Genomic DNA, 22,612 nt, shown 5'->3' with positions numbered 1-22,612 from the left:
AGCCCTGGGAACATGGGTCCTGGTGATCGAACCCCATGGATGCTCCTTCGCGGAGTCGGAGGAGGAAGGGGCTACGGGCCAGCAGCCTCGGGCCACGGAGAGGTGGCGCGTGGTGGTGGGGTGGCTGGACCTACTCCTTGCGGCCGTCACGCAGCTCTCCCTGCTGTTGGGCATGACAGCGGCGAGTGGAGGAGCCACGGAAAGCACGCGGCGGGGCCCCGTGGAGGAGACGGGACAGACAGCGGCTGCCGTCATTTGCGCAGCTGAGCCCGCGCGGTTGACGGCTGCCATTTCTCACGCGGCGGAGCCCGCGGAGTTGTCGGCCGCCATCAGCCACAAGGCAGAGCCCGTGCGGGTGTCGACCACCATCGGACCTGCGGCCGAGGCCATGCGATCGCCGGCTGCCACCTTCCATGCAGCGGAGCCTGCGCAGTCGCTAGCTGCCACCTTCTACGCGGTGGAGCATGCGCATTCAGCGGCTGCCATTGCTCATGCGGCGGAGCCCGGGCAATCGCCACAAATCCAGGTGGCTGCGGCATTGACTCCGTTCCTGACGATGCACGGAGGAGCAACGGACCGACCAAGAAGGCTAACTCCTGTCAGGGAGTTCATGGCAGTGGGAGGCGATTGGGCCACCTTCATTCGTCATTTTGAGGTGGCTTTCTCGTCCATTGCATGGACGGAAGCCGAGGCTCTGCGGGCCTTGCCAATGGCCCTCGATGACGACGCTCTTGCAGCATTTTGGGTAATCCCACCAGAGAAGTGGGCCACTCTTCGACAGGCGTGCGGAGAAATGGCGGCCGTTTTTGATCCTCCATCCAATGCGCGGAGAAAGTTCCTGCAGCGGAGGTGAGGGGAGGCCGAGACGCTCCTTGCTTACCGCAGCGCATTGATGGCACTTGGGCAGGCGGCGTACCCACATATAGATCAAGTGGCAATAGACTTTCTGACGATGGAAAAGTTGTTGGTGCTGGCACAAGAGATGGAGATTGTGCTGCCCGTCGTCGAGGAGGAGACACAGACATCCATGTGGGTGGCCAGATCCTTGCAGGTCCACAAGAACATGAACGGGTGGATCCAGGTGGCGGTGTGGTCAGGTGAGCCCGTGTCGGGTGACACCTTGACCGCCCGAGCAACAAGGAGTGCCCCAAGACCAGTGGAGGAGGATCCGGAGCTGGGAAAGGAGATGGCGGCGGCGGCGCAGGGGTGGCCTCGACGGCGAGTGGACACCTCAGGGCGGATCCTGAGGGGAGCGGCGACCCCTCCGCCACACAGACCCTCCATCTCCTCCTTCCGGTGCCGACAACCGGGACACATTGCGCGGGGATGCCAGGACGCCGCCCAGCCATGGACAACCTCACCGACATCCCCCATCCTGCCAACGACTGCTCCCCAGCAAGCAAGTCGCAACACACAGGACACTTGGCCCGTACCACCACCACCTCATGCATCTAGGCCTTCACGCACTCTGTCCAGTATTCTCACCTCCCCTTCCCCGGTTGGGGCGCGCGAACAGTGGGTTCATATCACAGATGGGTGGCCAAATTCCAGCACTCGGTGGAGCAAATTGGCGCTCCGAGTGATAGCAGCCGTGGCTGGTTCGTCGGCAATAGTTGGTTCCATCCAGGGAATATAGATACGTGTCTTGATTAACACAGGGGCCTCGGCTACTATCATCTCGGACATTATTTATAATTTGTTGCTCTTAAGGAATCATCGCGTTATGCCGGTGGAGAATGCGTGCGTTGCGGCTAATGGGGGAAGCATGGACATTGTGGGGTTGATAGAGGCATGTGTAAGAGTAGGGGAGATTGAGAGGTTCGTTTTGATTTCAAAGACCCTGGCCTCTTAGGAACAGACTTTTTGAGACGGATGCCCTTGAAGATTTTGACGGATTAAGGTTGTGTCAAGATGCCGTTGGGACAACGGGTGTTCTTTTTGGATTCTCCGTATAGGAACTCCGTGGCGAACGTTACTGTTCAGGCCTTGGCGAGGGAATCTATATAGATTCCGCCAGGCACATAAATGTTAGTCCCTTTGTGCTACTGCAAACGCGTTTAGTAGGCTGACCCCGAGGCAGGATTCCTCCTTACCCCATCTAATACAGCAACTCGTGGCCTTGCATTAGTGGGGGCGCAGACAATCCTTTGGGGGAATCAGGAACGTTTTTTACAGGTCCTGAATGTAGGTCTGGGGACAGCTGTGGTTCAGGCGGGTACAGTGGTAGCTCACGTGACAGCGGCATGCTGTGAGGCTGTTGACTCCGAGGCGGGGGAGGTCATTGGCGCGGTGCAACAGCAAGCGGAGTCAGATGGGACATGGGCAGATAAATTGTGTGGAGAAAATCCAAATTTGTCCCATGCACAATGGAACGAACTACGGTCGTTGCTTCGAGAGTTTTATGATGTATTTAGTCAGGGCAAATTTGATAATGGTCAAACTTTTCTGCTGCTACACCACATTGATATTGGCGACGCAGCTCCTATTCACCAGGACTCATATCGGTCGAGCACTGTCGAAAAGGAGCACGTACACCAGGCAGTGGGGGAAATGGCAGCGGATATAATTTCACCATCAACCAGCCCTTGGGGAGCTCCTGTGGTGGTATTGGTTGAAAAAGCAGGATGGCAGCTTACGGTTTTGCATAGACTTCCGTAAACTGAACAAAGTCTCGGTTGCAGACACTTACCCGCTGCCACATTTAGACAATTCCCTGGACGCATTGTCGGGTGCTCGGTTTTTCTCCACATTGGACCTATTGTGGGGATTTTGGCAACTTCCTTTAGATGAGTCATCTGGGCCAAAAACGGTGTTCCGAGCGCCCCAGGGACTATTTCAGTTTAACTGTCTCCCGATTAGATTGCATTCAGCACCGGCCACTTACCAGCGACTCATGGAGTTGGTGCTGGTAGGACGGCAGTGAAATTCCTGCCACATTTACTTAGACGACATCAACGTGTTTGGCTGGACGTTCGAGGAGCATTCGCAGAGGTTTCAGACAGTGCTCTCCAGGGTACGGTCGGCAAATCTGAAATTAAAACCCGCCAATTGCCATTTGTTACAGACTTCGGTGCGATATTTGGGCCACATTGTTAGTGCTCATTGAATCTTCACAGATCTGGACAAGACGGTGTGTGTACGCGATTGGCCAATCCCCAAGTCGGTGGGTGAAGTGTGCAGTTTTGTTGGGTTTGCGTCATATTACCGGAGGTTTGTTCCGCAGTTTGCGACAGTTGCAAAACCCATACATGCCCTGACGTGTAAAAATCAGAAGTTTAAATGGGGCCAAGAGGACGAGGCCGCGTTCGCTGCGCTGTGCAATCGCCTTTCCAACGCGCCTCCTCTTGACTACCCAGATTTTTCCCTGCCGTTCATACTGGGCACGGATTCTAGTGACATGGGCATAGGGGCTCTCCTGTCCCAGGTAAAAAACAGGGTAGAGAGCGGTACTGTGTCACCGGTAGGGAATTGTTGGCCATGGTATACTTAATCCAGCAATACAGGCCTTATCTTTATGGCAGAGACTTTGTAGTCCGCACGGACCACGCAGTCCTCCAGTACTCTCTGAGAGTGGACCAGCCTTCTGGCCAGCTCTTACGCTGGTTGTAAATATTCCAGGAGTATTCCTTTCGAGTCGTTTACCGCAGTGGTGTGAGGCACTGTAATGCCGATGCATTATCCTGCTTGCTGCTGAACAGATGCTGCGTGTGCTCGTCGGGTGCGGGCCGGTGTAAACAGCCTATGGCTGAGTCACCGGGAGTCGTAGTGGCCTGTAGTGACCCGCCACCAGCCTTGGCGGTCGCACATAGGGATGACACGTTGGGCCTCATGCATGCCAAATGGGGCCAGCTACAGATGGAGGATGTCTCCCTGTTGAACTTGCGGCTTCCGCGCATAAACTGACCACAGGAACCCCGGGCCTAAGAGAATCTCGCAGTTCATTCTTTGAGAAGGTCTGCTGATAAGGTGGCAGGAGGTTTCGCGATGGTTGTGTATTGTGGTCAACACCTCCCTGCGAGGTAGATTAACGTGGGCAGTGCATGCAGAAAAGTTGATGCACCTCGGGCATCAGAAAACTTTGTTAACCGTGCAAAAGACTTTTATTGGCCGGGAATGTCGAACAATGTCTTCCATTTGATCAAAGGTTGCACTGATTGTGCATGCCGCAAGCCGCCATCGCAAAAATCTCAACCCCCGTTATAGTCCATAATGGTTTCCCGCATTAACGAATTGGTTGCGCTGAACATCCTGGGACCCTTCCCGACTACGCAAAAAGGGAATAAATGTATCCCTGTCGGGGTTGACTATTTTTCCCGGTGGCCAATGTCCTGGCCATTTCCTGACCAAACCGCTGCATCCATAGCTGATGCATTTTTGCACAGCTATGTAATGTGGATAAGGGGGCCCCCGAGCAGCTTTTCACGGACCAAGGTCGAAATTTCTCGTCCAAGCTGCTGCATGAAGTGTGGGATGTGCTGGGCACAAAAAATATTAGAACATTGCCATACCATCCCCAAACAGATGGTATGGTGGAACGCTTGCACAGAACCCTTACATTGATGTTCTGTCAGGTAGTTAATGAGGCACAGACGGATTGGGATTTACATGTTCCGGGAGTCTTGGAAGTGTACAGGATGGCCCCACACACCTCTATGGGATTCTCCCCGTTTTTTTCATGTACGGACGGGAAAACAAAACCCCATTGAGACACAATTGGGTATGGCCTCTGGGAAGAAGAAAGCAGCCATGCCCGTTCCCCTGCAGGTCACGCTGCGTCGTGTCTCTGAAGCTCGCGAAACGGACAAAGAAAACACTGCTAAGACACAAGCTGCTAACGAAAAGAATGCGGGGCGGCGCGAGCACGTGCTTACATGGGCAATCGGGGACAGGGCCTAGTTATCTTGCCCTCAGGTCCCGCTGGGTACGTCTCCCAAATTACATCGGCCGTGGCAGTATCACGTCGAGGTGGGTGAAGCCAGGAGGCCTCAGTGTGTGGAAATTCAGGCAGGACGCCGCCATTGGTTCGTTTACCCGTCGCGCCTGAAACCATATGTTCAGCCTCCTGCTGACAGCTCACCCCCAAGTCCTGTGCGGCCGATGTCTGGTGTGTCCGATGAGCCGGGCAAATCGGCCAAGGAAATTGTGCCTCAGAAAAATGCATTGTACTGTCCACAGTTTCCAAGTCCCTGAAGTCCGGGGAACCTCAAAAAGCTGCCACATGCAATGGACTGCTGGCTGGAGCCCGGTCAAATTCCTCTACAGGGATGAGCCTACCCCTTCAAGGCTTTTGTGCAAGCCCCCATTGCCCAGAGAGGCACAGAAATATGCGCAGAGCAATGGGCTGGCGTCAAGGCCCCAGTCAAAGTGTTTATGCTTCCGCTAAGCGGATCTCCCATGGTTATGGCGGGTGTAGTGGCATACTAACACGGACATTCTTAGCTTTTCTCCTGTGTTACTTTATTTACCTTGCATCCAGTGTGGATGCTCCTCACTTACACTAACACACACAAACCCTCGTTCCGAATTCCCCGATTTCCCTCTACTCATCTCCACACACCTCGTGCGTGGTAACCACTCTGTCTCCCCGCTATCATTCTATACTCCGCTATCTCTCTCACTCTATACTTCGCTATCTCTCTCACTCAATACTCCGCTAACCTGTCCTGCTTCCCTCACACCTCCACCCTCGTCCCTGCCCCCAGCAGGGGATCAGCCAACACTGCTGGGGAGGACGAGTTGAGGAGGGCGAGGTCCCAAGCGTCTTCTCCCTGACTCTTGTGTTCTTCATACCTTGAGCACCAACCAACCAATTTCCCGTGCTGCTCCGCGCACTCCCTTTTTTATCCCACCTCATTTGGGGTCCTAACTTACCCCCCATTAAGCTGGCGCCTCTACAGCGCCTCCGGCATGCGCTCTCTCTCTCTCATCGCCTCCATCTCCAGCCTCTCCAGCGTCTACCCAGTGTTCCAACGCTCGCACCTGTTCATCCCCAAATGCACCCGCTCAATTATTGCTTTTCCCCCTAATTGCTGCCTCCTCTCCGGCGCCTAATCCATGTTTCCCCGCTTACTTGCGCGACCTCAGTTGCACCCTGTCTTTGCTATCCCTGCGCGTTACACCACTACACATGCGGGCTTTTCCGCCCTAACGTGTGTCGGGTTATTTATGCAGTTCGGGGGCTCTCATGTTCGTCGGACATCGGGTAAACATTAAAAAAAAATTCTGATGCGGTTCTTCGGCCCTGACGCGGGACACTGTCGTTATTAGCCGATACAACTGTTTTTTTGAGAAGTGGGAGGGATTGGTGTAGGGACAGTGCGGGGAGAGAGAGTGCAGGTGCAGAGACAGTGCATGGCCGAGTGGTCACGAGGGGTAATTACAGAAGGGAACCATCTGGGAAGTTTAGGAACGTGCGAGACAATTCGAGAAAGGGGGCGTGGCCGGGGGCATAGTGAGGGCCATGCCTGGAATAAAAAGGGTGAGAGGAGAGGTTCGGGGCTGCCGTGGGATCGAGGTCGACTGTCTTCACATCGCTGTCTTCACGCCGTTGCTGTCGTCGGGCCGTCGCTGTCTTCGCATCGCTGTCTTCGCATCGCCGCTGTCTTCACGTCATCGCTGTCTTCGCGTCATCGCCACTTGTGTGCCATCCCTTAGCCGAAGTCACTTGTGCATTGTCCTTGGGCCAAGTGATCTGTGGGTTATCCCTGTCCAAGTCGAGTTTTCTGCGTGAAGCACCCTAAATAATAAATAAAGAAAACCTCTACAGTTCGAGTTGTCAGATAGTCACTATACACTACAGTACTACTATTATTTTAATTATTTTACCAGGTAAGGCCCACTGGGCTATATAGCTATTTTTCAGAAGCGACCTGGCAACAAATGATAGCTCACCGAATTGGCTTATGTTGTGGAAATTTATAGCAGCCAAATACTCTTAACGCATGTTTATAAATGTGGATGGAAAACCGGAGGACCTGGAGAAAACGTGACCATGGGGAGGAAACATGCAAACTCAAAATATACAGGTGTGAGCGTTGGGATCGAACCCATGACCGAATGTATACCATGCGAGGTAGTTAACATCTTGACACTTTGGTGCCCTGTGTTTGGAATTACTATTTGGAGGCATCTGACCAGCGCATCGAAAATCACGCTGACGAAGTGAAAGAAGACAATAACAATTTACATGTAAATAGAAAATATGTAAGAAATTGTAATAGAAGAAACCGGACGAGAATCAGAGAAACATATTTAGAGTGATAAATTCATGCGTGCTAATTATGATTGGTGAAAGCTGCAGATGAGAGAACAAAAGAAATTGGTTGTATTTTGAAGTCTAGCATTTCCCAAGGTTTTTATGATCCATTCTGGTTAATCGGCAATCATGTGTAGTATAACCTAACAAGCGGTGCCAAACCACATGTAGACGAAGAAAAAAATGTGCCACAAGGGCACGAATAAAGGAATGTGCAGCACTTGCATATAGGCTGAAGGTAATGTATGTTTGTGGGTGACCTTTCCAGCAAGATAACCCCCACCTAGCCGCAAGATAACCCCCCACCTACCCCCAATAGCTCTCCAGCCCGGTTGTCACATTCCCAATCCATCCATCCACACTCCTCCCCTCCCCCCCATTCCATCTCCGAGTCCTGCTTCAACCCCACTCTCTCCCCTATCCCTCTCCCTGCCTCCATCTCCCCCGACCTCCTCCCTCCGGGAGGGAGGGGGGCTTGGCCAGAAGGGATGGGCTAGGGGCCAGCCTCTGGCCATGAACAGAACAGAGAAGGAGGGTCGGGCCGAGCATTTTTTTTGCGAAGCGCCGCACGTTTACGGTGGCTTTTAAAGCCGGGCGAGCCGCACTGTGCGAGAGACCTTGCCTCTCTCCGCGCCATTTATGTCATCATCGTCTCGTGTAGCTCTCTGCGGTGGGGAGACGGGGGGGAGGTGGGGAGGCGTTCTCCCCCATTGTTCGTCTTCTCCTACTGTCACACACGCACACCATGGCTGCTGTGGTGAGTGAAGGACGGATCTTTACGTACGGCGAGGACTGCAAGACGTCTTGGAAGGAGGCGGGCGCCCAGTACGATGACACTGACACCCATCTGCAGATCATGGGCAAGCCCGTGATGGAGCGCTGGGAGGCACCCTACATGCACAAGCTGGCGTCCATCGCCAGTTCCAAAGGTGGGTTGAACTTGCATATGTGCCCTGTGTATTATCAAATCTGTGCGCTGACACATTTGCATTGTCACGTCGCTGCGAGGACACATTTGTACTATCACGTCTCTGCACGGACACATTTGTACTATCACATCTTTGCACGGACATATCTGTACTCTGACGTCTCTACGCGGACAAATTTGTATTATCACGTCTCTGCACGGACACATTTGTATTATCACGCCTCTGCACGGACACATTTGTATGATCACGCCTCTGCACGGACACATTTGTATGATCACATCTCTACACCGGATAGGGAGGATGATTTCCACATTATTGCGCAGTGCAGTTTAAAAAAATGATACATTTATGGTATTCAAAGAGTTGTTACTCCTTTGCAGAAAAGATGGAATGAATAATGTTTGCCCAGATGGGTCATCTAAAGGGTATATATACACTGAATCCTATCTCAGCATTGACCGTGTACCGATACTGAATTCATTTTCTCATAACTTTACCCTGAATAATATGTTGATTGTATTTATTTATCCAGGTCAGAAACCTCGACGATATTCAGTGTTGCCACACAATGGCAGTTATGGGCAACCGTGGCCACGCAGAACTGTCCTTGATGAATATGCATTTTATTTTTTCACAGCACACCACAAATTTGTTTTTAGCCGTGTATTTTTTACCGCGCACGCGTACACGCGCTTAAAAGCTAAGCGTGTCGAGTATTCGCGTGGCCACCTTTGGATTTTTAGAGGGATTGAGCTATACAAGAAGATGGTAGGGGCTATGTACTGCCATCAAGGCGAAGTTGTGCCCTCTTTGTCACGAATCCTATAATGGAGTCGAGCCGCATGGCTGGGCCCCGTCGTTTGCTGTCAGCCTCGGCAGTGAGGAGGGATGGGACGGGCCGGGATGCCCCCCCTCCTCCTCTTTGTGTTGCAGCGTCCCCTGCTTGCCAGTGGCTTTTGTTGCCCAGGAGCCAGCGCATTGTAGCTCACGAGACAATGTGAGAAACACGATTGCAGCAGACCCAAACGTTAGTCGTGCCTCGGGGAACCCAAGACAACACATTGCCTTGTTTCTAACTTCACGTCTCTTCACACTCCGTGGGGATTATTAAAAATCTGAATATTTATTTTCTGGTCCTGGAGGAATCCGATGAGCTACAAAGCTCTTTTTCACAGATGTCTAGTATTTTCACGGATCTTTAATTTTAAAGGAGCAACTGACCTCTGAAGACAAATTAGTACAGTACTAACCAGAAGCAAAAAAACCCTAATTCCTTATAAAAAGGACTTGATTTCGCATCAATATTTTACGAAGCCTCACATTCGACCGGGCACCGTCCCCCACTGTTAACAGCGGTGAGGAGGAAGGAGATATGTTCTGAGTACTCAGCCCCAGATAGCTCTGGATGAAATTAAGCCCTGCTTGCAGAGAAAAATGAACTAAAGGGAGTGTCTTTAAGATATATCCTTAAGACTGAAATCTTTGGAGATAAAATGTTTAAAAAAAATCAATGCAGTCCTAAAAGCGTTCCTAAGGTTGGTGGGGCTTTTAATAAAAACAAATGCCTTTCTCCCAAATTGTATGCAGATTGCGCTGTCAGTTTCATGTCAATACATGACAATCCCACTTGGAACTATTTCAGGGCAATACATGCGCCCATGTTAGGTAACAGTCCGCAGACGCAGATATTACATAACGACTTCTAAAATATCTTACCTTTTATCCACACGAGGGACTTTTGACACCTGCCTTGCTCCAGACTGTTAGATAAAGAAGTTTGACGTCTGAGCCACCCAGTCACCTCTCGCCTGATTGAAATCAACCACAGACAACGACACGTCTCGCGCGATGTGTATTATCCGTGTAATCCATCGCTAATTATTGAATCAAATCAGGAACACAGGGTCGTGATAATTAATTAAAGTGCAAGGGGGATAAATTAGTACAAGCCGAGTGTATATGTAGAATAATCAGTAATAATCGACAGTGCAGAATGATATACGCCACGTTGGTCTGGCACTTTGTTTCATCATGCCGTATTTATTTTAATAAATTATGATAAAATCATGCTGAGGGAATCCAATTGGTACTCTGGTTTCCTGCCGAATGATGGACAACACCTCATGAATGTAATTGGCCGAAACATCCCAATGCAAGATCCTCCAAATAAGCTTTGTGACTCTGATGCTTTGCTGTGTTTGCAATTACTATTACAGTATCTTATCATACAGCGGACACACATATGTAACACATATGTCTAGGAGAGGTTATATTTTAGACAAGGTTCTATGTGTACATACGCGGCTCAGAAGAAAATAAAAAGGCATGTAAAATATGGCCGTCCGTTCTGTTTTAGTGTGAGTGGTTACAGCATTTATTTGGAAGAAAAGGCCATGTGCAGCTTGTAAAGTGAACCGCATTTGCATTACAATGCAGCAGCGGGTAGGGTAATTACCATTTTTAGGCACGAAGACAGCAGTTTGCAAATTCAAGTCTCTTGACCCAAAAAGGCTGTGTACATTTTCACACCATTCAATCTCATCCATTCACATTCCGTCCCGTGTCGCATTGTACAAACTGTATGTGGCATAATGGGCATTGTGCCCGGCTCGCTGGGCTTACGTGGAAAGCTGGATCATTGGTTGGTCACAAAACCTGGAGTTACTCATGTGCAGCAACTGATTAAAATGTGCCTTTGGAGATGAGTTATTAAAAAATATATTAAAGTTTTGTGTAAGTGTACTTTGTTCATATGCAATACAGGGGAAGCTGCCCTAGGGGTAATGGATGAACTTGCAATCCAGAGGTCGCCAATTCACATCTCATGGCGTGGCAGTTGAAAGAATGGAGTAAGTTTCCTAAATTCCCCTACCACTGGCCATCCAGCGATATGTGTACACCACAGTGAATTGATGTGGTGGTGTACAGCATTGGTTCTCCCCACCTCTGACACAATGCATTACGTGAATCATTACCTGCCTATATTACACCACGGTTGAGCAAGCCGTTTTAAGTCCCGAGTGATAAAATGCACTGTTCGTAGCATTAGCCATTATCTGTCCAATGCTGAATGAAGGCCTCCCCACATCGCCAGTCACCTTGCCGCTATACATGAGCCGCGCTCGTGACTCCATCTCAGGTTGATGGAGGGCGCACATTTTGTGTCGCCTCTCACCGAGTATCTGACTGCTTATACCGTGGGTGCCCCTACCTACGCCCGTGTGGCATCTCAGATTTTAGAGCCTCTCCATCTTATTCACCACGTCAAGGCAGCGCCTCGGAGAAGAATGACCTGCCTTTGTACGTTGCCCTGATATGTAAAAAAAAATGTTGTTGCGTACTGCAGACACGTTGTGCATACGGTATTACGGTGTGACAAGCTCTACAGCTTGGATTCCGTTAGAGCCATGATTTACCCAGTGCCGAGGCCAACGCGATTCGCACCGCGCAGAGCTTCACCGCGCAGTGTCTGCTTCATGCGAGTGCTGCCACATATTCTAACGCCAAACGTTTATGCCGCAAAAATGTGCTTCATAAAATTTTACCGTTAGTATTTTATGCACTCGTACACAGCATGCTGTATGCGGAGACGTATAAAATATTCAACACTATGGGAGAGTTACTGCGTGAAAGATTCCTTGCGACGTGGGATACAACACAAGCAGAGGCAATTGCAAAACAACTGACCAACTGGCTATTTACATTAACACACTGTCCTTCTGTTGTGAATGTCAGTCTTTCTTTGTCGCCACCTTGGCAAGATGTTAATTACCTCGCCAGGTATAAAGGAAGTCGTGGTTCGATCCCGACGCTGATGCCTCTATAATTTGAATTTGCATATTCTCCCCGTGGTCACGTAGATTTTTCTCCGGGTCCTCCAGTTTTCCCCCCAACATTTTAAATCGATATCACGCGTTGACAGTATTTTACAGCTATACATTTCTGACAGCCCTGTTCTTCACCTGATTATGTTTTATTTTTATAATTTTATTATTTCCCTTCTACGTGACTTTACCGAAAGAACCAAGAAAAATAAATATAGTTTAAAGTATGTATATGCATGCATTGTTAATTTGGAAATGTCTTGAGATATCGTTCCTGGATTTAAACCTGAAAATTATTAAACCAGGCATTGCGATTTACAGTATCAGGCTTCATAGCCTACCCCACGCAGTGCAGTACAATAAATTAAAAATCTATACTAGAGCACGTATTGTGTACTGAAGATATGCAGTTCTGTACAAGGCATACTGTAGTCTACATAGGTCCACATTGATCATGATAATTCAATCTGGCAGTCGAGGTGACAGATGGTAGTCCGCCCAAAGCATCGCTGTACTATATTCCAATGTATCCTTTCATTTCAGAGTGTGCACTACGTTACTATATACGTACGCATACCTATCGATATAATGTGGCCTGCTTTTCCCTCCTGTAAAGACACCGGGAGTAACGGAGTCGCCTCTCCTTAGCCAAACTCGTTAACATAATGCGGAAGGCTAGGTCAGGTGTGTCAAGCTATGCGAGTCTATTTTCAATTAGATCAAGACCTTCCCGAGGAAACATTTCTCCTTTGCCTGAGTCGATTGGCTTTTGCCAGGTAGAATTCAGCCAAGTAGAAATACCTGATTTTATTTACAGGAGTTTAATAAAGATGCAACCCTGCAATGTCTTGTTCACGTCACAGATTGCCACCACCATCGCAAGCTTAAGAGAGGCCCTGTTGGTATCTGGCCTACTCTTACACCACAATACCTGTGCATTTGTAAATGTGAGTTGAGTTAGTGTCTGCTCAAACGAGCAATGAACCAACTCTTAATCTGACTCACAACTATGCACTCGTGGGAATTCCACATTCCTATGGTAGGGCCCAGTTTACCCAAAGGATGGTTCAATGTATAACATAATACAGGGTGTTTTAAATAGATGGACCCAATTTCAAAGCAGTATATTTCACGATGGCAACATGTTACAATTACACAAAAAGTTACAAACGGTTTAATGAGTTATCAAGTTTTACTAACCATTGTATTAATGCTCTGTGCCCTCCACCTGCTGTACAGACAACATCGAGACGATAATTGAATTCGTCCCAAACGCCTCTCTTCTCACGTTTTCCTCTGAGGTGCGTGGTCGCCCTGTGCTCTCCCCTTACATAAACAGCCTGTTTCCTTAAATTGTCGGTACCAACGACGAATGCTCTTTGACATTGGCGGATCAATGCTAAAACGCCGTTGAAACGCACGCTGCACCGCAATTACGGATTCAGTCTTGCTGAACTGCAGAACACAAAACGCTTTGCGTTGCGAGGTCACCATCTTGCGAATGACTGAGGCTAGTGGTTGTTTGTGCGCTGGGAGAGGAATCGAATAATTTGAAACTCTATGCCCGGCCCTTTCAAGTGGTAATAGTTTCATTCATGGGCGGTTCGTGGTTGCAGAGATATAGCGATTTCAAATCGGGTCCATTTTTTAAAACACCCTGTGTGTAGATTCTGCATTACAACGGTTTGGATTGGGACATTATGGAGTAATTGAAGAGGGCAGTGGTGTGAAAATAAAGAAGGCTGCGACATACGACTTTAGATACAAATGAACAAAAGTAACGTACAACAAATTGACCAAAATAAAATAACTGTTAACAGGACTACTCGACAAAAAGACAATGTGTTTTATTGTTGAATGTCTTTAGCACTGTACGTAGCCAACCGTGCTAATCGGAGGCGCAGTTACTGAAGTTGGATGAAATAAAGAGAACAAGAGCAGGGTGCAGTGTCTGTGTACATTTGAGCGGGATAATGACAAATAGCATGCCAATCATTATGCCTGCATAAGAAAGTTTTCATTAGTGCACGTTTCCAGCTATGACGTGGGCTCAGAAGCGTGGATGCCGACAAAGAAAATGGAACAAAAACTGACAAGAACACAAAGAAGCATGGAGAGATGCACGTCTGGAATTGCAGTTATAGAGACAAAGGAACACAGTTTAGAGAGCGTCTGCAGGATGGAGGCATGATACAGACTTGGAATAAAAATGTCAACTTGGTTAGGACATATCACTGCTAAGGTTGATGGCCTGTGGTTGAAACCAATGAATAAGCGACAGCCAAAGTAGGGGAACATGCCTGATAGTACAGTATGCCCTCGTTATTTGCGAGGGATATATTCCAGAGATGCTCGTGAATAACCAAAACCGCGGATAGCTCGTTGATGAATAACGAGGGAAAACTGTATATCCACAGAGATGGAGCTATGAAATAAATGTATGTACAGGGGCCCACAGTAAATGGTTTGTTGCATCATGAGACTGCATACATGTCGATCCATACGGTTTGCCCATATATTTGTACAGGGAAATTGAGTTTTCAGGTCCATACGGCGTACAGCCGTTTCAATACGGTCAAATTTAATACATGTTTGTCTATTTGTTTGTGTTTCTCCCTTGTGATGGGACTTTGTAGGATGACCGTTGAGATTTTTAAGGGGCAAGGGGTGACCAATAAGGTGTGAATTTGTCTGTAATAAGGTAGGGCACTGATAAGGGGTTGACAGGTATGAGACTGAGTGATGGCGCTGGCTTGGGGAGGCCTTCATGCAGCAGTGAATAGATCATAGCTGATGACGACGTCGACGATGAAACACGTCATCTGCAGTTTTAACCCAAAAAATAAAAAACGGTTAAGTAATCGCAGATGTAGGGCATTTTTAAATTATCGTGGCATTTTGGCCCGGTGCCAGATTATACAAACCCGGCCTATGTAGAGAATGGGGAGTGGTGTTGTGCGGAGCTTGGAAGGAATGATGATGGGAGGGAAGGGAAGGGCTGGCTCGCCGGGTGAGAGCGACGTGTACAGTAATGGGGGTGTGCTGATGGGACACGGCAGAGAGGGGACACACACACCAAAGACAAAGATCCCCCCTGTAGCCTGTAACAGACTGTTGGAGCAAGTTCTGTTAGCGAGTGGCACCTATGAAGGCCGGCGCTGTGGCACACGAGGGCGTGGGTGGCCAACGACCATACCCGACCGCCTTTGTCTCCCCAGTGGCGATGCTTACACATCGCACCAGATACTCATTTTGAGGATGAGTCGACCTAGGGGAGGCTCCAGGATTGGGTTCAGATAATCGTAACCGGTGTTGTCCGTGAACGGGAATCAACCTGGGTCGCCAAGTTCGCAAGTTCGTAGTGCAGCGCGCTAACCGCGACACCACCGCTCCCCCACACACGCGCATGACTTCTCTCTACACATGGGGGAGGGGAGGGGGTGGTCTCCAAATTGCACCGCGGTGCAACTTTTAATGAGCGGCTCGTCCTATTTCAGTTGCTAAATGTGTGCGTGCTCAGACGTGAGTGCAGCTCGTTTGCAGGCAGGCAGATTTTATACTCCCGGCATGCCAGTTTAAAAATGGCCAATTTTTACTAAACCCCCCACCCACACACAGCCTCCCGTCCACCCCAGCAATATAAATGGAGACGCCAGAGTTGATCGTGTGTGTGGTGGGGTAAAGTGTGGGTACTCCCACCTATATCTTCCAAAATATCTGGACAGTGTGGAAGAGTAGACCAAATACTATTCGACTAGAGGGCCTCTCCGGAGCGCCCTCCAAAGGGGGCCTTACCGCCAGCATTGGCGTTCACCAGAAATTGCAGTGCATTTTGGGTGCTGTATAATCTATAATAACGCTTATAATCCATGACACTTATAATCTAAAATAACACTCATAATATATAATAATACTTATCCATAATAACAAAATCTATATAACACTTATACATCACATGATATATGCTCACATATACCGTGTGAGCCTTAAAACCACCCAAAGCACCATAGTTTCTGTTGTGCTGGTTCGCGAAAGTTTGTTTTAGGGTCCAGGAGGGTTGTGGAACGCTGCTGAAAGAGCGCTGAAATATTACTCTGGCATATCACCTGGTAGTAAGGGGCACTTACTAGCAGGATTATAAATCTGTTCTTGATAAATTATATAGAGTGCTGAATTACTGAGTTGGCAATAGGTCCGATGAAATGCATGGTCAATAAACATAAATTAGAGAAAGCTTGTGTGCGTCATCGCTGTAATCACATTAATTGCCAATATGACGGAACACTTGAGCCTTGGGGCTTTTACGACCAATCATAGTGGTCGTTGTGTATTCAAGAAGGCCATTACATGACAAACATAGCCAGGCTCGGTGGAACAAAACCTCTGGATTGAAAAACATAAACATCCACTATACTGTTTATACATTTATAATACATTACAGTACACTCATGCAGAAATTTGTGAGCCTGCAAAAATCTAAATCTGGCAGCTTCGCAAACGCCTTTGCTGTATATAGGCAGTGGGTAAGTATTCGTGCCACTTGTACAAAAGACGGTACGAACGTCCGAAATAAGGAGACCTTTCAAGAAAGGACAAAATAAACATAAAATGGTACACAACACGGGTATAAAAATGCATTCCAAGAATGGTTGGCACCGCTCAATCCAGGCGAGAGAGCAGGAAGCAGACAGGGAATACTGTAGACCAGACAGGGAATACTGTAAGCCACTGCACAATTAAAGAATATTTCCGTTCAATATTTTTTAATTGTCACCAAAATCTGGGTGAATTTGTGAGCAGTATTTTGGATAATTCATTATCGTGCTTGATGGAAACATTGAAACAATAAAAATTGTAATCCTTTTAATTATGTATTTTTTTCGGAAATAGCCGATTGGATTTCATAAACGAATCACCGCCCCTTATCGACCCAACGCATCGAATCTTCAGGGGGTCGAATGATTCTGGTCCTCCTATGTATGCAACTTGGCATACAATTATACGCACCTGTAATCACAAGCAATTAGGTGCAACCTGCTGGTCCAAACACAAGCAATTACACTTCTTGTCATAATTTGTGAAGTATTTTCCATTAATTATAATTGTAAGGCTGTGCTCTTCAGCCTAAATTAAAGTCAACATTAAATTTTTATTGCATTATTGAACATGCATGTAGATGTATATGTGTTGAACTTCTTTCGCACCCTACATAGCCAACCGTGCTAATCGGAGGTGCAACATATTGCTTTAATTGGCTTTGATTTACCACGTTTTCTGCCCAGATGACCAAATAAAACCAGAGGCAGGCAGTGATGTCCCGCAACAAAAATTTGGAGTGGCATCTACACTGCAATCCCCATCTCCCATTTTTTTGAAACCTCTACTTAACACTATTCACCCTACAACGAAACTGGCCTTCCTAATATGGGAATTTAGAAATTAAGGCCTTTTAGTTAAGGCCACCACATCTCTGGGAGGCTCAACCAGGACACACGGTGAGCCGGTGGTAGCCCCTCCCACCACCAGCCCCGCTACTTTTACATCGTTTTTTTAACAAGCCAACAATAGGGCATTACAAGAACTCTCTTACTATTTTGAAATTGTGCGATTCCTATGGCTATATAGGCATAATGTGGTGTTCGCCAAAAGGCGCCAAAAGGCGCAAAAAGGCGAACAGTGGCGTTCTCTGGTCTGACACTGGTGAGACTAGGCCCTAAAGAAGTCTGTCTCTGGTGTAGACCAATCAGTTTCAAGGACAATGCCATATATTATCAGAGAATATTTTTGTTTGCAACTTCACCACAAGTACGTGTGGTTAATTCAGACATGACTCCTTGCAAAAGGTTTCTATTTGGTGTGTGAACATCTTAACATATGTTTTATTGCCAGAAAGGGTGTAACTTGATTCTTATTTTTTTCATACTTGATACTGGGATAAAAGGGTCCCATGTTTCAGGACACATGTGTTTCTCACCTTTTTATTTACCATGCTAAGCACCCATTTCGACCCATCATTTTCACGTCCGCATACTGGTTGTAAGCGGCCAGGCAATCCGAATAGTCTGATAGCTCGCCAACCACTGGGCGTTGCGGCACGTAGCGTCGTTTCTCAAACCCTGTAGTCAGAAGAGAGCTTTTCAGATTTGATGTGAGCTGGGAAAAGCAAATGGCCGAGTGGTTCGCACATGCCATGCCAATGGCGACTGCCTTCGACATCAACTCCTCCGTGCACATAGTGGGAGTGGGGGGGGGCAATGAGCCCGACTGTCTGGTGCACCGTTGCATGCAGAATGTAATTAGCCGTGCATAACCGGGTGGGGATTTCATGAAGCCCATCTGTTACACTTTTTTTTATTTGCGTACATATTTGTGCATGTTTATGTGAAACACGCAAGTACATAGCTATCTCTTAAGCATGTGGATGTGCTTCTGCGTAGGAATGGTGATGGTTGCTGACAAGGCAAACCAAATTGCCTCCGTGCTAAAGCAAACATGGTTGTGACGAGCAACTCCATTGGCTGCCCTGAGTTGGGTGCAAATTCCACATTCTTATGGTGGGGTAAATATTTTCATGTGAACACCACTGTTGATTTTCAAAAAGTGCTACAAATTTTTAGTAATCGAGTAGGTGTGATGAGATGAAAGTTCTTTTTAAGACGTTGTAAAAATAAAATTGCTTGTTATTGCTTTAGTGCTGTATATCATACTGATAGTACACTTCTAAACTATACATGCCAAAGAGATTACATTTGTTTAAACTTGTCCAAATAAGTTATAGAATAATCATTACATAACCACTTCATCATTGATAGATTCATATTTTGAAAACATTAATGTTCTTTGTGGCTAAAGGTCTAAACTGAAAAAGTGTCTAGTTACACATACAAACTGTGGCTATAAAAATATTGCATTTTTTAATTATCTTTCATGTAGGACCCTAGTTAAAATTCTTGACATTTCAGGAATGCAAAATATAGAATATGAAGCAATTAATGACCTAAACACATCATGCATGGATGCACAAAAAGTATGAACGTCAATATATAGTGTGCCCATATGAACAACATGTGCATACCGGAGGCAGATTTAGAAACTTCCCAGTAGTGGGGGGACATAGTCCTGATATTTAAACAATTTGAAGTAGGGTCCTACATTAATAGTCATAATAAAAACAATTGAATGTACTTTCCGTGGTAAATATGAATGAAATGCCCAATTTTTGGGATCTCACTATAGATGGGGGAATATCCACCACTCGCCCCCTCCTTGGAGCCTCCACTGATGCGTACAACGGTGTGTGCGCGTGATTGTACCATATTAAGCTTGACATGACCGCGCTGGCTGGCGGCCTTTAGCGGACCGCGGTCACAATGTGTGCAGACCTAATCAGACATGCAAAGCCGATGGTGCGGTGGAGGAGGGAGTTGGTTGTGTGCTGAATGCAGTGGGGGGTGGGGTGGATGGCAGGCGGGGCCCACGTCCTGTTTGCATTGCCACGTGGTTCTCGCTGTGTGGTGTGCGGTATGTGCGGTTTGGGCACGCATGGTGTGCGGTGTGGGCACATGCAGTGTGTGTGGTGTGGTGCACGTGCGGCGTGTGCGGTGTGGGCACACACAGGGTGTGTGGAGTGGGGCACGCATGATGTGCGGGCCCTTCTGTGGGACGTCCGCACCGCACAGTTGCCATGCATGGTGAATACCTGAACGGCCAAAGCACAAAAGGCCTTTATGGAGATGTAAATGAAAGTTATTGTCCCCTTTGCATCGTACACGCTGGAGGCATTGCTGTCGGGGTCAAAGGGTACAGCGTTTCTCAGCACGAGGGGTAAATTATTGTTGTGGTATTTTATTGTTTCTTTATTGTTTTATTGTCTCTTTTCCTTTTGCTGAACAAGATTGTGGACTTGACAGAGGGACTCCGCTGGAAAACAGAACAGGCAACGTCTGTTTGGGCAATTATTTGAAGGCGGTTCTGAATCACGAGCACAGGATTTTCTTGAAGAAGAATATTTCAATCAATCAACTATCTATGACATCAATCAGAAATATGGGCACTGACCAAAAAATGTAAACAAAAGTTGAAGAGAACAAACAGAAGCATGGATAGTTCCATACTTGGAATGATACTAAGATACAAAAGACACTGGACAAAGATGGTCACTGTATTGCACGCTTTCAGAGGTGCTTCATTGGTCGTCTGGAAAGCTCTTTCTTTCGATATTAGGAAGCCACTGGAGCTATGCACTTTTAAATAGAGATTGAAAACTAATTTCTTTAACTGCTTTTCGTGTTTAGTTTGTTGTTGTTGTTCCCCAGCACCCCCGATTAGCATGGTAAGCTACGTACGGTGCGAAAGCAGTTCAGCATACAGAAAGGGGTATGCATGATGAGGGAACACACGGGAATCAGAGCCATCTTGTTTCCTACCAAAGAAAGTTAGTGAAGATGGGCAATGGGCAAGATGAGTGACAGAATACCAGCCGGAAGATAAAAAAAATACATCCAAGAGAATGACTACTGTGGAGATGGAGCAATGAGATAAACTAATTTGCATAAGTCAGATGGACTATGACATCGCAGGACCAAGAGAGATGGTGATGGCATAGGGAGGTCTTTATCCAGCAGTGGATTGACTGTTGGATGATGATAATGATGATGACACTAAAGGGTGAAAATTCATCCTCCAACCTTACGATGCAATAAATTGATGCAGTCATAATGTTGGGACTATAGGAAGCAATCTTTCATCTCTATTTCCTACCATAAAGTACAAATAATTAATCTGAAAATCGGCCAACTTTATATCTCTCTGAAATCTATCAACCTCCTTGTTAGACGAGAGATTCTAAAATAAAGATGAGAGGGACAATGTTATCAGACACCACCTTCAGCACAAAACGCCACGTGGGCTTGTAATTTACACCACCTCTCCTCTTGCAGAATCAGATATGGAGAGATGCAACAAAGGGCTTGCAAAACCCCCACCCTCTTGGCAGAGGTAATGGCCAGAATCAGATCTGCCACGCTACACCTGCTGGACCCAAAGGGTGAAACCGAGGGCAACAAAGAGTGTCTCGCTCAAGCGAGGTCCCTAGGACGACATGATTTCCCGATCGTCGGTCTCTCACGCTAAATCCCATGCACAAATTGGAGTAGCGAGGGAAGCCTCGACAAAAGGAACCCCTTTCTGTGCTTCATGAAAAGGCAGAGCAGTGTGCTCGAGAACAGTCAACAGAAGCAGATATCACAGAAGTACTTCTGATATCCTTTCAAGTAACCTCTTACGCTCAGAGACAGCACTTTCTCATCCATTCTACTATAGAGAGTAGTTTCCATCTTCATGACAGTTCTCAAAGCTAAAATTTTGGCAAGTTCAGTGCTTCGTGAAATCAAATGTGATGATTTTTTTTTTCATCCATTGGTGACTGGGCTGATACCATAAATTCACTCCATATGAAAATGCAAATTTATTACAGTTGGCTGCCTTTATTGAGCCTGGGATCTCGGTGCCAGCTCAGCACATTTGAGCCATACAAATGTTATTTATTGTGTGTATTGTGAGCTAGAAAAATCTATATAAATTGATGTATCGATGCACACACACCCCTTCATAATGTCGTATGCACACTATACAGTATGTGCATCATCAGCAGCATGCCCACCAACAGACAATATACCTTGATAGACAATATACCTTGATAGACAATAACACAAAATAATCGCGTGTCGTAAATATTCATTAGGCTTAGTGGTTGACAGGAAGAGTCACATTGCTTTTATATTTTTTGAGGGACAGGTAAATGACGGAGATTTATTGCCTGTGTATTTATGTAAACAAATATGCAAATGAATGTACATGCTGCACTGCATGTAGGGAGGAAAGCTCCTGACTGGTAACTCGGCAGCATCGCCTCCTTCCTCTCAATGTTGCATTCTGGCCTGAATAGACGCTTGCCAAAAGCTCCTGGCCCTGACAGTCTAACCCAGGGGTCGGCAACCTACGGCTCCGGAGCCGCATGCGGCTCTTTACGGGCTGCTTCTTGACGATATGTACGTATGTACATAGATGCATTGCGGCTCTTGAAATACTGAATTTTGTACCGAATTGGAAGGAAATGGCTCTTCTTGTTGTTTTGGTTGCCGACCCCTGGTCTAACCAGACAATAAGGGGATCATTGTTCATCTGCACTAGGATGTGAAATGTGACCCAACACTTATATGTTGTGCACCACGTGCATATGGTTCGATTTGTACGCCACATTTTCAAATATTGCGGTAGAACGCAGTGTCCTATTTTATAGAGGTCTACGTGTAGTTACTGCAGATACGGGTTTCAATGTAATGATCGGTTTCCTTTAATGAAGGGTATACACTGGTAGCAGCTGGTAATAAAAAAAAAGGCAGACTTAGAGGCGTACGATGAAGTGATGATAATCACAGTGTTAGCACGACCATTGAAATTCAACACGGGCTAGAAACTAGGCACTTAGCGTGTAGACTGAGTCATCTGTATCATTCAAAAGTAGATCTGATTTAGCACATTCAGACATAGTTTTATACCCATCAGATATAGAGTACAACATTGTGGTGCTAATGTAACACAGT

General features: G+C 47.1%; 1 protein-coding gene across 1 annotated transcript in view; it reads left to right on the top strand.

The window, feature by feature from the left end:
• Positions 1 to 7,636: 7,636 nt before the first annotated feature.
• Positions 7,637 to 22,612, top strand: part of LOC144937552 (guanidinoacetate N-methyltransferase-like) — a 31,256-nt gene continuing 16,280 nt past the window's right edge. Inside the window, exon 1 of the mRNA XM_078864822.1 lies at positions 7,637 to 8,184. Coding sequence (XP_078720948.1) covers positions 8,001 to 8,184 — 184 coding nt within the window. The 5' untranslated portion in view covers positions 7,637 to 8,000. The remainder of the gene's footprint in view (positions 8,185 to 22,612) is intronic.

The sequence above is a fragment of the Lampetra fluviatilis genome, chromosome 19 (assembly GCF_964198595.1).
Source record: "Lampetra fluviatilis chromosome 19, kcLamFluv1.1, whole genome shotgun sequence".
Lineage (NCBI taxonomy): Eukaryota > Metazoa > Chordata > Hyperoartia > Petromyzontiformes > Petromyzontidae > Lampetra > Lampetra fluviatilis.
This window is presented reverse-complemented; position numbering and strand designations above follow the sequence as displayed.